This window comes from Rhamphochromis sp. 'chilingali', assembly GCF_963969265.1.
Source record: "Rhamphochromis sp. 'chilingali' genome assembly, chromosome: 7".
NCBI classification, from domain to species: Eukaryota; Metazoa; Chordata; class Actinopteri; order Cichliformes; family Cichlidae; genus Rhamphochromis; species Rhamphochromis sp. 'chilingali'.
Genome location: NC_137934.1, coordinates 10,683,287 through 10,699,921, shown reverse-complemented (window position 1 = coordinate 10,699,921; position 16,635 = coordinate 10,683,287). Strand labels below are relative to the sequence as shown.

Here is a 16,635-nt window from a genome sequence, read left to right as displayed (position 1 = left end):
GAAAAAGTGGCGGGGCCAAAAAAACCCCCAGAAAAACAAAAATACTTCAGATGAAAAGTATCTGAAAGTCATGTCTTAAGAAATAGGAAAAAAGTCCAGCAAAGACCTGAGACAGGACATGAGAGGTAGCAGCATCACCAGAAATGCTCTCAGCGGAAGGTTAAGAATACATTCTTATTGAATGTATAATTATAATGGAGTGATTCATCCAGACTTAAAAGGTTTGAGTCGGCAGAGAAAAACTATTTAAGCCATAACAACCCAAATAATACACAAAACCCCCACTCAGATTCATTTAAACAACTTTTATTTATTAAGTTTTTACAAATAAAGTAACAAATTTATTGTATTGTAGCGCAAAGCGCAAAGTTTTGTTTTTAATAAGAAGCTTGAACACTCTATACTTAGTGCAAAACATACCATTAAAGGCTGTCGATGACTCCTTACATGTATTTATTTATTTTTTGTTATTCTCTTTCATTCTTTCATATTTGTTTACTTAAAATCCGACCATGTTTGAACAACGTCAACCACGATACAGAAAAAGGAAAGCAATGAATTAAATTAGGAGCTGGTAGAGACAGTAAAACGGCAGAGTGAGAATTCAAAAAAACAAAATGTGAGAGTGGAGAGAGACAAGAAACAAAATCGACATATTTTCAGCAACGCTCACAGAAACTGTTGCTGTTTTCAACACATCATTTCACAGGAGCAAGCTACATAAAACAGCGAGGAGTTGCATGTATCTGTGACTGTGGCTTTGTGTGTGTGTGTGCGCTGAAAGGCAGAATCTCTTTTATTGTTGTTTTTCTCTCTCTTTTGTTTGTTTTTTACATGTGGGCACTTCTACAGTGAAAAGCGTAAAGGATAAGCGAGTCCTGAAGAGGCGAAAACTGGAAAACACATCAACAGGAAACTGATTCTAATGCAAGCGAGTTCAAACTATTGCTACACCGTGCACGCCTCTCCTGAAACACACAATCCTACTTTTCCACTTTAACTCGAGGAAACTTCACAATAAGAGTGCCTGTGCTGGAAAACTTTCGAGCCTTTCACAGTAAAATTCCTCCACGACAACTCCAAAACTTCACAATAACTGCACCCACTTCCAGCAGGGGCATAGCCGTCAAAACCTACTGTAATCTCAGTTTGATATTGATATTATTAAAGTGACAGTTTTAATACTGCATGCAAGGGCATTGCAGCGCAGCAGGTATTCCTTTTATTGTAATCATTGCGTAACAGAGAGACAGTAAAATATGACCAAACCTCAAATCTGCAGCTGCAAAGTGCAGATCCAGGATGATACCTGGCAAATTAAACAGCTCCAGTGAATTAATGCAGGTAACTACGCCACTTTTTTTCCTCCACTGACAAAAACAAAAAATCAAATGGCACTGAGTTTGTGGCATCATTAAAGGTCTGACAGAATGCTTATATTGAGAACTCAGAAGCAAAGTGGCTCAATGACTATTCACAGCTTCAACCAAACTTGCCAAGTAGTAAAAAATGTCGCGTTATTTTTCTCGAGGAATATAACGAAAAAAGATCTATGCTCTTTTGCACAAACTTTACAAAGTAACTTACACACAATCTGGAAAAAAGCAATGGAAAGATGCAAAGCTTTGAAGTTTGTACCAAATGTTTAATTTGTGTTACAGGTTAAAAAAACAAAACAAAAAAACAGTAGAGGGTGCCAGAGGCCTTGCACGTACTCCCTTAAATCCATCAATCATCATGACTGCCATCATCTCTGTCATACCTTCACTCAAAAACTCGTTAAAGCTGACTTTTATTTGTTGGTTTTTCAATTTCTGTAAAGACAGCTGACAACTGTGCTGCCTCGTTAATATTTTTGCAGAATTTTTATGGGTCCTGACAAAGTACTGCCTTGTTTTTCTTTATTCCTTTCTTTCTTCCAGCTAGTTACTTCCAACTAGTTTAAAATGTATCAGAAAAAGATGATGTCACAGAGTATCTATATGCACCAAACACTTTTTTGGCTACATTTTTTTAAAGTTGCATTTTCAAGTGTTAGGTTGCTGCTTATTTAGATATACCGAACCTTCTTTAGACTCGGTTTGACTAATGCATCTAATGCATGACCGGATCACAAGATTACAGCTGTTGTTTACCGTGTCTGAAAGTGTCCAGCTGACTGCTTGGCTACTTCCTGTATATGTGACTTTTGCTAGATAGTTAAAGGCTAGCAAACAAACACAGATAATTCATTTGTGACTTGCAAAGGAGGCAGAACAATAGGAAAAAGGACCTATACTGTACATCTTGCACTAGTGACATGCTTTCCTCTGAAGTCCTTGAGGGGGATGCATCAGGGCACAACGATATTTACACTTCAAAAGAAGTGGCCTGATGCACTGCAGACTACCTCAGCCTATCACAGTGTGCCTTGGTGGTCCTTTTTATATTTAGTGCCACATCCACATGTGATCTGATCCCTCCAGATACATTTTAACGCCAAGTATAAACAGATTTCAGACATACCTAAACAGGGCCATTAGCCTGCGCTTCTCACAATATTTCAGTAAACCCAAATTATTCTGACAGTAGAGCGCGACATCATGGCCTATATCACATTCCTGGTTAGCTCTGATGGTCTCAGAGTTTCAAATCCTGACAGAAAGCTAAAACGAGTCTTTAATATCAGCTGATCTCACGTTAAAAAGAACACTATGTCACTGTACCACGGCATGCTCTCCCCGCAAGTATGCTGCACTCTGGTCAAAGTACAGAGTGGTCCAAGCTTCGAATACAATCTTCAATAAACTCCCTCCTTAAAACTGAAGAAAAAAAAAATATATATACAGCAATAGAAACAACACTGATAACAAACGGTTGCCTTTCTCCGTCTCTGGACGTCAATCTCAACCTTCGTTCAAACGGCAGCAGAGCATTTCACTCCAAATTTCCCCATTTTGCAAAAAATACACTCAGGAGGAATCATCACAAGCCGGCCTAAACGTGCGCGCACATATACACTGCAGGCCTCATCCGCTAAACTTCACAGCAACAACCTTATATCCTCCACAAATTCTGTCCAATGTGCTCACTTTAACCTCCAATGGAGAAGCAACAGGAAGGAAGCAAGGCACTAGTTTAATACCTCCAGCCATCACTAGAGGCTCTAGAGGGGTCAGGGGGAGCGAAGACAAGCAAAAATAAAAGACAGGGTTTTTTTTTTTTCAAGTACATTAAAAATGGACACCATTGGTTTTTATACATTCACATTCATCTAACAAAACCAGGGGAGAAAGGGAAGAGGAGGGCTATTTAAAGTGTCTGATAGACAAGTACTGTATTAAGAAAAAAAATAGCTAGCTTTACTTTATTATCTAAATATCGACTATCCTGGCGTTCACGCCGGTTTGTCTTTATACTCAGGTCAGTTTCGGCTTTCAATTCACCCAGTTTATAGAGATGACCTGAAAAAACGGATTGATTAGTTGTTGGTAAGGCATTGGTTTGGAAGTGTGTCCTCAGTAAACTGACAGAAGGACGCTTATTGGAAAAAAAGAGAAAGAGAGAGAGGGGTTACCGATCTCCAAAAATTCGTTTGTGGAAAGCTGTGAATTGAAAGCGAAAGGACCCCGAAAAACTATTCTAAATATGCTTTTTTTTGTTTTTAAATTCACCCTAAAACTAATGTTGTCCAACAACATTTGCTAATAACAAACAACAATAATCACAGTGTCTCCACATCATACAGCGATGTGCACATATAACAGGTCCATTGACAGAACACGGTTTTGTTTTTTGTTTCTTTTTAAATAGAACAATCATTAACAACAATAATTATGACAATAATGTACATTGCATTTCAACCCAGATATTGAAAACGACCTAATTATGACACTAAGAACTGAGGCACGGCCCATGAGTCTGACAGCTGCTACACCTCCAACTATGCGTGAGTGTATTTACATGAGTCTGTGAATGACTGTATGCGGCTTTGTGTATTTATATGAATGTCATAAGAGTTGCGTGGGTGTGTGAATGTGTATGCGTCAGATTGCTAGCTGGGGTGGCGGTAGGTGGGTGGGGCAGGGGGCAACAAGGGAACCAACCCGACGACACACACAAAAAAAATGGAATCATCATAGCAGACATTCGAAAAAACAGACACGAACTATACATGGATATTATCTTGATAACAAGGTCACTTTTACACACTGAGTTCTCTTGTGTTCGGGCTTTTTTTGTCCTCTTCTAAAAGGTTTCTGCTGTTATTGCTTCAAATTGTAACAGGGAGGTGAAGAGAGAGGGACGAAAGAAGTCGTGAAGCATCTGTTCTGCCCGTTTGGGACCCCATCGACATGAAGTGAGCTGAAACAGGAAGCTGATGGAGGGCTTTCCCACTTCCATCTCTCTCTACCTGCTTGAATACTTTGCCACACTGAGCGGTGGGGAGGGGGAGAAGAAGACGGCGGAGATGCTGGGCTACATCTAGTCTCGATATGTATTTGATTTAATCTTGACTCGCTTTGTGCTTTTAAAGGTTAGGAAGGCTCTCCAACTTCCAAACGACTTCCTGAAACATTCGATTAGAGTTATGCGGACTCGTCTTCTGCTCTCACCTCACCCTTCTATCTGCTGCCATTTGCATCTCCTCCTGTAATCCTTTGATTTAAGGATGCTAACTGCTGTCAGAAACACTGACGATTTTGATTCCTAACGCTAAGCAACAATATCGGTTAATGTGAGGACTAGCAATGCTCACCCCCAATGGAAGAAATGCATATTTGCAAGTTTTTTTGTTGGGATTTCTAGCAGAGACTGATAAACATGGATAGCAGAGGCCTTAAAATCAGTACCAGCAGGAATTGATGAGAAGGTACTCCACGGACACAAAGGCTCAAGTTGGATTTTGTAAAAGCTGGCTACCACATTCTTCCTCCTCCTGAGCCTGATGTAATGTCGTCTGTCTAGTAAGCACGGCTCACTAACCCATATTATGTAAAGATATGTTAACTCATGTCAGAGCGTGAAATCCAACAAGTGTAAACCAGCCATTAGAGCAAACATGCAGACAGTTATTGACAGCAAGCCCACACACCCTGTCAGAACCTCTTTGGCCTTTTATCATTGTACTCTGAGTCTTTTTCTTTTGCTACAAGCCCACAGCAGAAAGGCTGCACTGCTTTTCTCTGAAGTGCAGCCTGAAGTGGCTTCTCATGCACACGCATGCCTACCCCCGTCTCAACCCCCCTCTCCCAACAAAAGAAATAAAATCAATCACACTTTCTAGTCAATCCAGCGATGAACACTCCACTTCACACCAGTCCTCTCAGGCCGTGATTTAAACCGGCCCCGACTCTGAGCCCTACGTGGTCCTCAAGTTGGGTCCTCCCGGGTTACTGACTGATTTCTGCAGGGTATTGGTCACATGGAAAGCTTGGAGTGGCCCCTGGCCTGGAATCTGGCCCTGTGGCGTGGGGTAGGGGCCCAGGGGTTGGGAGGTACTGACCAGCAGAGGCTGTGTTGGTGCTTGGTGTGGGGTGGACAGGCTGTGAGCCGGACCAGACCATTGTGCACTATAGGCAGCAGTTGGGGTGTAGTGGATGAACTGGGGAAGCTGGGGTTGGGGTGGAGTGGAGGAGGCAGGAGGGTGGCATAAAGAGCCCTTTCGGGCAGCCAGAGAGGTAGCGGTGCTGGAGTTTGTTGGGATGTGGGCTGAACCACCTATGCTGCTGGGACACAGCTGGCTGGGAGCGGAGTACTTCCTGCCCAGACTGGCTGACTGGATAACCTGCAGGGGAGGAGAAACGTCACTCAAAATTCAAAATTAAGCATTTTTCTCTTAAATAATTTGATTCTAGTTCCCTGTGCTAGGTAAAGATGTCTTTCAAGGAGTTAAAATTAAAGAGTTATTATTAACCAAGCCTGCTTAAAATGTAAGTTAAAAAAAAACAACCCAAAAATACAGCCATGCGACATTTATCTTAGCTAAACAAACTGTGTTATTCTCTGCACCACCAACACAGCAGATTTGCTTCATGTCAGGTGGAATTTAATAATTAAATAACCAAAACATTTTTTTGGGAATTTGCATGTCTGAAAAGTAAAAAGTATCAATTTGAAAAATCAATATCACATTGTAATATAATAACGTGTAAATTTTACTGTGTTTTAAATGGCACATGATGCAAAATAATGCATTTTAATTAAACACCAAAAGATCAGTTGTTAAGGGAATACAATAGCACATCATCCAGAAATCTGGATGTAGTAAAGCAGGCAGGGATCAAACAGCTTTTTGTGTTTTTTCTAAGAGTTTAGTGCAGAAATGATGCGATGTGGTGTTTTTTAATATTAACCTCATAGCTGTGTCCCTGCACCGGAGCCTGCTGCAGCTGTTTGGCACTCCTCTTACCCTGAAACAGTTCAATGTTTAATTTACTGTACAAACATAATGATGTAATATATAATTAATCACAAAAAACTGCTTCCATGTCCACTGATAACAGAAAAAATATTTGTCATGTTCATGACCTTTCTCTTAAGATTAACACTGCAAGGCACAAAGTTATGGCTAACACTTTTTGTATACATCCAAAAGGCCTTGGATCAGGTTTCTTCAACAGATCAAACACATTTGCATTTCTAAAAAGGAGGTTTCAGAGTTTAAGCTCTTTCCTCTCTGTCTTCATATCTAGTGAACTAACTATGGGACCTGCTGAGTCACTGATAAAATATATTTTTCTTTGATATGAAAACTCTTGCTATGTTTTAAAATATACATTCAAAAACAGCACTAAACCTGTGAGAGGTTCATGGCATCTCTGGCCCAGTTGTCCACCAGTTTATGAAGGTCATCGGTGAAGGTTCCTTTCCTCTGGTGTGGGGCTGGCATGTTGGGGGCCAGACACTGAGAACCCCCCTGGCTTTGACCCAAACCACCTGAACCGCTCACTGCATTGGTGCTATTCGTCCCTGAGAGTCAAGATAGACACAAGGGAGGAGGGAAAAGAGCAAATAGTGTGAGATAATGTTTAAAAGGTGAGGCAAAGCTGATGTTATCTGGATGATTGTGATTGGCGGCAGGCGGCTCTGTCTTAACCACAAAGGGCAGACAGAGGTTGGTCAGGTCAGGAGGTTTAGGGCAGCTGAGCATGTCGACATGGTCACAGAACTGCATTGTTTAGTTTTAATGATGGAGATCATGATGATAAACAGGAATAAGAGACAACTTATGATAGCAGAGGAAGGGCACTTTGGCAGTTAGGATAAATGCTGAACCCTTTATAGTATATATATCTTATTTATAACAAGGAATCAGATCACACTGGACAGCCTGTAGAGCATTCAAAATGCCCCTGCAGTGCACCTCTTAACTCTGAATACATTTCCCAGACACTAGATGGTGCTCAAGCTCTGTATCAGGAAGTATTATGTGTTTTTTTTCCCACCCACTACCAAACTTAATGCAGACTAAACTCCAAAAAAAAAGCACACACTGCAGGCTGGCTTTTTGGCATCTGTGTGTTCCCCATACCGTGCTCAATGATGGGTAATGACAGGGCTGGTCTATCAGTCCAATAGGAAACCACCAAACACTGGCTAGTGAAATAAGCTCTTTGCTACAAGACGCTGCACACTCTGCTGCTTCAAACAACAGTTTCAAGTCCCTTAATTCTGGATCCCTTATACTGCAGACAAGTCTTTGAGAATACAGGTTTATCTTTTGTAAATATGCAATTTTTATAAATAATTTAGGTCTGTGGAAGAGAAGATAAAGATTCATTTATAAATGCTACGAGGAAAACCATAAAGATATGAAAAGCATATACACATACTGCAGATAGATCATGTTTTCTTATGTTTTAAACATCCCCATAACTGCACATTACCCTTATAATCACACGAAGCTGATGCACTTCCTTTGCATACAAGATCATCCCAAAGCCATGCCAGCAGAATGAGCATGGGCGTTAAATATTGACATGATTTGTTCATATCAGATATTAAATGAGAACAGGCAGAATATGCAAGGATTGTCAAGGATTATACAGTTGGTCTGACAAAAATAAATAAATCAATAAATAGAAATAAACTGTCATGTCATGCTAAACAAAATGGAGGAAAATAAGAATGAGGAGACGCTGAGTCATGAACGACTGCAGCAGCATGGGATTCTGGTCTATGTAGTCCAAGCCAAAAGCCATGGTGAAGGCTGAGAGGAACGGGAGGGGCAGCTTGTATGTGTTAGTGTTTGGCACATTATATGCGTGTGTGAGAGAGAGGGAGAGCTTGCAGGTGCATGCGCTGTCAGTTTAGATCTGTTAAGGCTACAAACTTCAGTTATTTCAGCCCTCAAACTGGACTTTCCCTGAAACGCCATCATCGAAACTGCAAAGCTCGTCTTAGCTGAAATAACTGAAGTTAACGGATCTCAAATCTGGCAGAGGGTCGGAGCTGTAACCGACAGGGCGTCAGAAGGCGGGAGGAAGCGTGGGAGAGCAAGTGCAAGGATGGAGGAGTTGGTATGGATGGAGGGAGGGAGGAAAGACCAAAAAGAGAGATAGTTACTACAGAGCTGGTTGCAGGGGCAGACTTTTTTCACCATCTTCCCTGTGCGGCCGGAAGACAACAATTGGAGGGATCGGGAGAGAGTCAGAGTTAAGCCCCGCCCACAACACACAACAACCAAACACAATGCACATTGTGACAGGTATAAGCATAATAATGTGACCTTGAAACAAACAAGACTTTGGTGTTGAGCTGCCCAGGAACATCTTAAAAACCTGTCACACAATGTAACATGTCCCCAGAAACACAAAGCAAATAGTGGAGGAGACTTTGCCCCTGATTATTATTATTATTATTATTATTTAATGTACAACCACACAAATGAGTAAAGCATTTTCTGACAATGGTAAGATACACAGACAATTTTCTGCAGATATGCAGACCTCAGTCGACAGTTACTTTTAGCCCAGAGGTGAACATATTATTTAACCAAAGCTATTGACATTGCTTTACTTTCAATTTAATAACAATATCAAATTTCAGATTTGCCTTTGCACACAGCCACATGTGCCATAAATGTGTACTGTGGCTTTAAGATGCTTATGGGCAAACCAAAACCTGGTTTCACATGTGATTCTGATACTCTCTGCAGCTCACAGGGCCTTACCACACCTGGGTCAAATATTGTAATCGACTTTGATTTTCAGACTTTCTATAAACAGGGTGGGATTTGTGCAAAAAAGGATTCTGGTTTTAAATTAATGTGCAAAATTCTCAGCATCACGTTTGTGCTTTCAGTCACAATCCAATCAATCCTAATGATACAAGCAAGACTCAAATCTATCTGTGCATCAACGTCACTATTTAATATGAAATAAGCTAAAAAATTACTGTCAGTCTAAAGAATTGTTAGGCTGAATAAATATTCTGCTGCAGTACAATCCTACGTCTCAAACTTAGACAACAGCCTGCTTTAATGACTGACTTAGAGCGGCTCTTTTTACACAGGAGTGCACCTACTACTTTCTGTCAGCCTATCATAGCAGCTGCACCACCGCATGTGAGTAACGTCTGCAGGATGTCTCAGACAGCGGCCCCATGCATAGCTGCAGTTCAACGAGATGAACGAACATGCGGTGCTTTTTGGCTCAATGAAAAGCCCGCCCCATGCAGTGAAATTTCTACTTAAAAAGACTGCAAGCACTGAAAGTGAAGTCAGCTCCCCATTAGACTGAAGTTTGTGCTGTAGACTGTTTCAAAGTGCAGCGATAAAAATGAGAGGGATGCATAAAATCACACCCTGATTATAAGCAAGAATTTGAATCCAATTCTAGACTTTTTAAAACTATGTTAAGGAACAAGAATAACTCGAGTCCACTAAGACCCAGGTATGCCTCTCTCCACTCCTGCTGATGCAGCGACATGGGGACGGCTGAGCGGGCGGTGAGGACACCGAGTGAGGAAAGGAAAGAAGGAAGGGAGAGACAGGGTTTGAGCTGCAGAGGGTTCAGAAGCATTCAGAAACGTCCCTTAAGCACAAAACATTTGAGCATTACAGATTAAGGTTTAATAGAAACACTTTATTAAGAGTAAAATAGAAATCAAGCTTTGAAGTGTGCTTAATTGATGTAAAAACAAACTGCTTATTTAAAAAAATTAAAAACGCATGAAAGAAAAGCTAAAATAATCAACATGTCCGTCCTTCGCTATTTGGAAATAAGGGTTAGAAATGGAAGCAGTCAGGATTTGAAATTAATACCAGCAGACAAACAAAACGGCCTCATCTGTCTCTAATTTATTAGAACCGAAGATGAAATCGATCAGAGGGAGAATGTTTGTAATGATTATTGTTAGGATAGAAGCTTATTTGAGCTTGAATAACGTCACAAAGAACGTTAGTTACAGGTCTAAGTATAAATGTACAGGATTCTCCAGCTGCTTGTAAAATCCATGTTTAGCTGCTGTATTCACTAGCTTTCCCTTTAAAGCCCTTTAAAGCCCGAATCACAAAATAATCGCCAGAAAATTCAAGCTTTGTGAAAATGAAGTGTTTAGTGAACTTTGTGAGGGAATTAAACGATGTATAAATGATGAGTTTTAATTTGTATCATATTTGCTACATCATCCTTCAAAGTTAATCGTGCAGTTTATTTCTACATCATCACACTGATGATCTAGAAGACTCAAAAACTGACAAAAACTTGTAAACATGTATCAAATATGATACAGTTGACTTTAAAGGGTCAATTCAAATGAAGCCGTCATCCTTAAGTTTTTCCTCCTAAATTCTCGGAAAAACTAACCAACTGCTATCATGCAGCAAACTTTATCGCAACAGCATAGATATGTTTGGTCAATCGGCTCTTCTGCTGTATTTGCGACGGAGCAGCGGCAGTAGAAGCTAGAAGTAGCTCTAAAATTGATTTCTGCGGTATTAATCTGCAACATATTGTCATCAATCAAGCAGGACTGATAAGGGCTTTGACCAGGAGCCGTCTAATGAAACTTAGTTCCCTGCTAATGCTGTCAATTTCTGATTCATTGGATTTTTAGATTTTTATGACCCAGAGCCACAGTACCGGATTTTTGATTAGAGACATGGGCTTGTTTAAAAATGAAAAAAGCCTCAGTGTCACTAACTCAGTGTCTCTTTTGATCATTTCAGGGCCTTCACACTGCATCTTCAGACAGTGAGAAACTTTCTGTCATTTTCAGTCATTTTGACCTTATTATAGTAAAACGATTCTTATTTACTATAGCCAAAAGGGCGCAAGGAAGTTAAAAAAATAACATTTTTGGCAAGGAAGACAAAGAAAGAAACAAGATTACAAATGAAGAAATAGTATGTAAAGATGACTGCCGCAAGATCTGGGTGTGAAGAACTATCACTGTCTGAACATTTTGCGTCCTGCAGTAAGATCTTATATTGTTTACTTTTTTTTATGCACCTACAACCTTTTTTAAGGTAAAAACGTTGTTTCTGCTTGTCTGTTTAACTAAAAATACTCAGGTTTCAACTTCTGAAACCACAAAGTTTGATGTTCATGTCTACTCAACTGACTTTGCGTGTTTTTTTTGTAAATTTAACAGATTTCTGCAGAGCACTGATGATATCAGAATGAGCGGGTCTTCCTCCACCAAAGAAGAAAACCCACAGGAGAGGATGACTGTGACTCGACGGATATATGGGGGGAAAAAATTAAACAAAAGTAAGTAAAGATAAAAGAGAAGAGCAAAGAAATAGAGCGTTACACACAAAGAGCCAAGCAGGGCGTACTCAGAAAGCGCGTCCTCCTGCCGCCAGGCTTGAAGGCCAAACGCTCCGAACCCCAGCTGAACTTTACACAGCCTGAAGAGAGGGAGGAGGGAAAGAAGGGGAAGAGAGAGGAGATGAGGAAAGTACGGAGAAGAGAGAGGTGAAGGGGAGGAGAAATGAGAAGAAAGGAGAGCGATAACCGAAGAGAGAAAATTGAGAAAAGACACGATAAGAAGAAGGAAGAGAAGGAAAAGATGAAAAGAGACACAGTTGAAGAATACACAGAAAGGACACTGAGTTAGCCCTCACAGTTTTTTTTCTCTCAACAAAGAACAACAGAAAGAGATGGGAGATCTTGTTGTGAGTGAGTGAAGACAAACCAACAGCATGCATTTGTCTTAATCTGCATGCGAAGCATCCAATAAGCTGTTTGTGTGAACTTTTAATGCTGCGGAGATGCAACGAGGCCCGGGACTCTCAGCGGATGCATACCTGGGGTGGGAGCACACAGGCTGGGCACAGAGAGCGCCGCCTCGCTGGTGTAGGCTGAACACAGGTTGTCACTGGAGGGAGAGGGTTTGAGGGGCTGGAGCAGAGTGCTGCTGTTCGAATCGGCTAATCCTCCTGGGGCTAGCAGAGCCAGCTGGCCGGGGTACATAGTCGGGACGCTCTGGGCGGATAGAGTGCTGCCTGAAGATAGCAGAAGGCATGGGCAAGAGGAAGGAGCAGGCCAGGACCAATCGCAGAAAGTAGAGAGACACGCACAAACACACAAACACAAAGGTAATGGATAGTTAAAGAGACCCATTTACCCAGACATTTACAGAGACACGCCCCCACACACAACCACACAGAGAAAAACAGACGGAGAAAGCAGTCAGAAATGTTCAAGCTCCGAGCCTGATCCCACGTGCAGGTGTACACAAGCAGATAAACACACATACATACATGTGCACATGGATGCATAAACACAGAGAGGATGCAATGTTAGCGAAAGGTTTTTGAACCGTCCTGGCTGTAGTGGGCTTAGGGTTCAAGATTAAGGTCGTTCAGGGTCAGTTCAACCAAATTAGAAGAACACCTTTTCATGCTCTGGTAGTGTCAGTATTTTCAAGTTTGTCTATTTTGTTAATAGAAACTAACTATTTTCACATGTGTGTGGGAAGGAAATCGTTTTTTGAATGAACTGAGCCTTTACATGTGTTCATCTTTTCACCAAAGCCTACCTGGCTGTAATGGACTCTTGCTGCTGGTTCTGGACGATTTCGATGACTTGCTTTTGGTGGGCCGTCTCCTCCTGCCAGTCAAGGTCAAAACAGGAGGGATCGCTGAAGGCGGAGGAACCTACAACGCCAAAAGGAAGAATTCTCACATTCCGTTTTTTTGTGATGCTGCCTTAATTGCAGTTTTTTTGTTTTTTACTCGCTGGTTACCTTTCCCAGCCTGGTGAACAGACGGTCTATTTCCTCCTTCTGGCGGGATTGAAGTTCCTGAATCTCACGCATGTGCCTGGTGGGTGAAAAGTAAAATAAGATATATAGAAGTAACAAGAACGGAATCATTCTTGGAAGGAAAAGGAGGAGAAGAAAAGCGCACGAGAAGGAGAGAAAAATCAAGTTTTTCAAAGCCATTAACCTTACTAAAGAAGCAAAGGTGGACAATAAAACAAAGAATGGACGTGTGAATCTATTTTCCACTTTAAGAAAATGAGAAAGGGATAACTCACTTCTCTCTGAGGCGAGTGACTTCCCGTTTGAAGTCCTCATCCTCAAATTCCGAGTCATTGTCACTGCTGATGTAGGAGTTATTGAAGGAGTTGTTTAGACTCGGCAGAGAGGCTTTATGGGTAGAATCTGGGGTCAAAACTTGGCCAGGATCGCTGGGTCCATTAGCAGCTTTGGCAGCAGGTGGAGGACTCTCCTCCTCAGCACGACTGACTGAGAATCTACCAACGCGGGCCTCGGGTTTAGGAGAAACCTAAAAAATTGAAAATATGAACAAAACAACAAGAGGAGGGGAGAGAATTAAAACTGGGAAAAAGGACAAAAGACGAAAAGGAAAGGAGGCGGCAGAGAAAATAAAGTGAACGATTACCTGAAAGCGTCCTATGGTGGTGGTGGGCGGTTTGGGGGAGGGGCAAGGGGATGTTAGAGGGGAGGGGTGGTGGGATCCAACGGGAGTCTTGTGAGGGGGCCCGTCCACCACGTCTCCTGTTTTTCCTGCTCCTTCCGCTTTCAGAGGCAACGAGGAGTTTTTGTGCAATGTGTTCTCTGGGCTCGAGAGAGTAGAGGATGATGAAGAAGATGAAGTGGAGGAGGTGGTGGAGGAAGACTCGGTGCAGGCCGGTCGCTGGACAGCGGGCTCTTCGATAGCCCGTGAGACCTAAGCATCGAAGAGAAACGTGGAAGAAGGCTATGAGACAAAGAAACACTTGGATCCTACTTATCAATTGGGATCCAGCGTATATTCATTATGCTAGCCTTACATGCAGACGGTATTCATGTGCGGTGTCTCGTGTTGAAGATCTTTTACCTTAAATCGTCCTAATTGAGTTTGAGGGGGATGAACAGGAGAGGACAAAGTTTCTTCCTCCACTGGAAAAGGAACTGAGGAACATATGATGGATACTTTAGAAATCACACAGATACAAAAATATAACATTAGGATTTGGGTATAATCGAACATACCTGGTTGTCCAACTGAAGCCACACTAATGTGGGAGGCCTGACCGCCCACAGAAACAGTCTCTGGACTCAACGCTCTCCTTAACTGGGCATCCAAGTCCTCCAGAGGCTGCTGAGACTGAAGAGGTGGGCAGATAAACTGTTAGACCATGCAAGAACAAAAACCGTGCAAAAAGAGGCAGGCTTGGCCACGCAGGTTTTACTAATAGCTGTTGATTAGCAACATAAGCACAGATCAGCCAACTGAATCAAACATTTCAGTTGATTTTAAGATTTTATGGATTAAAGCAACACCAAACTCCAAGCTCAGCTAAACTGATTAATTGTTTAGTGCTGCTCCGCTGTGAGTTAGACTGCAGTCTTAGATCTGCAGGCAGGTTCTTGCTGAGTATCTGGTTCGCATTTGGCTTCCTTCTATTTTGCAGCTCGCTGCCTGGAAAACTAAGAATTGCATAATCAAGGCCATCTTTGTAATCACCGTTCATGTATGCACAATCTTGGACTTTTTTTTCAGTGCAATTATGTTTTTTAGTCTTTATTTTCTGCTTTTATGGTAATTTTGTTTTCAGGGATGGAATATTTGTTTTATATAGGTAAGCTGGTATTCTAATAGTAAAAGGAGACTGTTGTTTCTATCAGCAGCAATTCATATTTCCAAGCAAAGCTCAACTCTGGGACCTTGCTGCTTCTTTGCACTCATACATGGAAAGTTGGACATGACGAGAGCACCAGCAAAACCTCCCATATGGAACAGACAACAGATACGGCACACTGATTAAGTCAGACACAACATTAAAAAGGGCAGGTTTGCTGGAGAGGGTTTGCAGCGGTTTGCAGATTTACTACAACCTTTGGAAGGCTGAAGCAGTTTATATGGTGCAGCCTATATAAACTGCTTACCAATGATGTTACTGATGTGTAGCTGAGTCAGCTGAGCCATCGTCTGGTATGCAATGAGCTGGATCGCCCTTGTGTGTGATCTCATAGCCCACCTGAATATACACCATGCTCCATTCTCTTTGTCAAGGATTTTGTAACACTGTTTTATAGGGTGCAATATCATTGAAGTTTATTTTAAAAATCCTCTAGTCCAGTAGTTCCCAAACTACCGTACGCGTACCCTCGGGGGTACGCAAGTGGCTGTAGGGGGTACGCGTGGGTTGGGGTTGGAGTGGGGATCAAAAGTTTTAAAAGCCGAAATTTGCGCTAATGCAGTTTTTTTTGCCTGTCAAATACATGACTATATACCACCCTCTGGTGTTCAGCAAAAAAATAGCTCTGACAAAATACATGGGCATGATTTGCCCAAATGACTGACACCTAACAGTTGAAGTTGCCTCCAAGCATTCAGTGCAGCGCGAAAATGGACAAGTGGTTAACAAGAAAAAAAGGCCCTACCACAGAGACACCGGCCACAACAACCAATAAGCTCATATCTGAAGATGCATTTTCCAGTGACCGCACAGGTGATTGTTCAACAACAATGTGTTCGTCAGATTTGGATGCTAGCAGTGCTAGCAGGGATGTATCTGTGGTTACTAGCCAAGTGGCTAGCATAGCTGGAGCCAGCCATGTGGAAAGTGATGAAGTGTCTGATGCGGAGCGTCAAAGTGGGAGAAAGCATGACAGCACGGACTGTAACACAACCTCATCAAAGAAGCGCAAATATGATGACAATTATATTTCGCTGGGGTTTACGTGTATAAATATTGGTGGATTTCCCCGGCCACAGTGTGTTATTTGTGCAAAAGTATTGTCTCAGAACTCAATGAAACCTTCACTTTTGCGCAGACATTTAGAGACAAATCATCCCCATTTGAAAAATAAACCAAGGGAATATTTTGAGCGACAGCTAAAATCACTTTCAACAAGTAAAACCTGCATTCAGGTGCCAGATCTTATGAATAAAAACAGACTACAAGCATCTTACATGGTCAGTTACAGAGTGGCTAAAAACAACAAACCCCACACTATTGTGGAGGACCTCATTCTCCCTGCTGCTTTAGATATGGTAGGGACAATGTTGGGGGAAAAGGCAAAAAAGACGATACAGTCCATTCCATCATCAAACAATACTGTCTTACGGCGCATCAATGCAATGTCAGAAAATGTTTTACAGCAGCTACTTCTGCGCATACGCCACAGTGAATGTTATGCAATACAGCTAGATGAGTCCACGGATGTGGCTGGCCTGGCGCATCTTCTCGT

The 16,635-nt window shown here is 41.8% G+C and overlaps 1 protein-coding gene across 8 annotated transcripts in view; it reads right to left on the bottom strand.

Annotated features, from left to right (window-relative positions):
• Nucleotides 1-299: 299 nt before the first annotated feature.
• wnk1b (WNK lysine deficient protein kinase 1b) overlaps nt 300-16,635 on the bottom strand; it is a 97,948-nt gene continuing 81,612 nt past the window's right edge. For 7 of the 8 annotated variants that reach the window (XM_080886321.1, XM_080886325.1, XM_080886324.1 and 4 more), the window contains 10 exons: nt 14,431-14,545; nt 14,276-14,349; nt 13,838-14,125; nt 13,470-13,720; nt 13,177-13,252; nt 12,970-13,087; nt 12,236-12,433; nt 6,779-6,951; nt 6,336-6,392; nt 300-5,767 (listed from right to left, as the gene is read on the bottom strand). In XM_080886321.1, coding sequence (XP_080742447.1) covers nt 5,342-5,767; nt 6,336-6,392; nt 6,779-6,951; nt 12,236-12,433; nt 12,970-13,087; nt 13,177-13,252; nt 13,470-13,720; nt 13,838-14,125; nt 14,276-14,349; nt 14,431-14,545 — 1,776 coding nt within the window. In that variant the 3' untranslated portion in view covers nt 300-5,341. The remainder of the gene's footprint in view (nt 5,768-6,335; nt 6,393-6,778; nt 6,952-12,235; nt 12,434-12,969; nt 13,088-13,176; nt 13,253-13,469; nt 13,721-13,837; nt 14,126-14,275; nt 14,350-14,430; nt 14,546-16,635) is intronic. The other variant, XM_080886326.1, reaches the window with a different exon arrangement.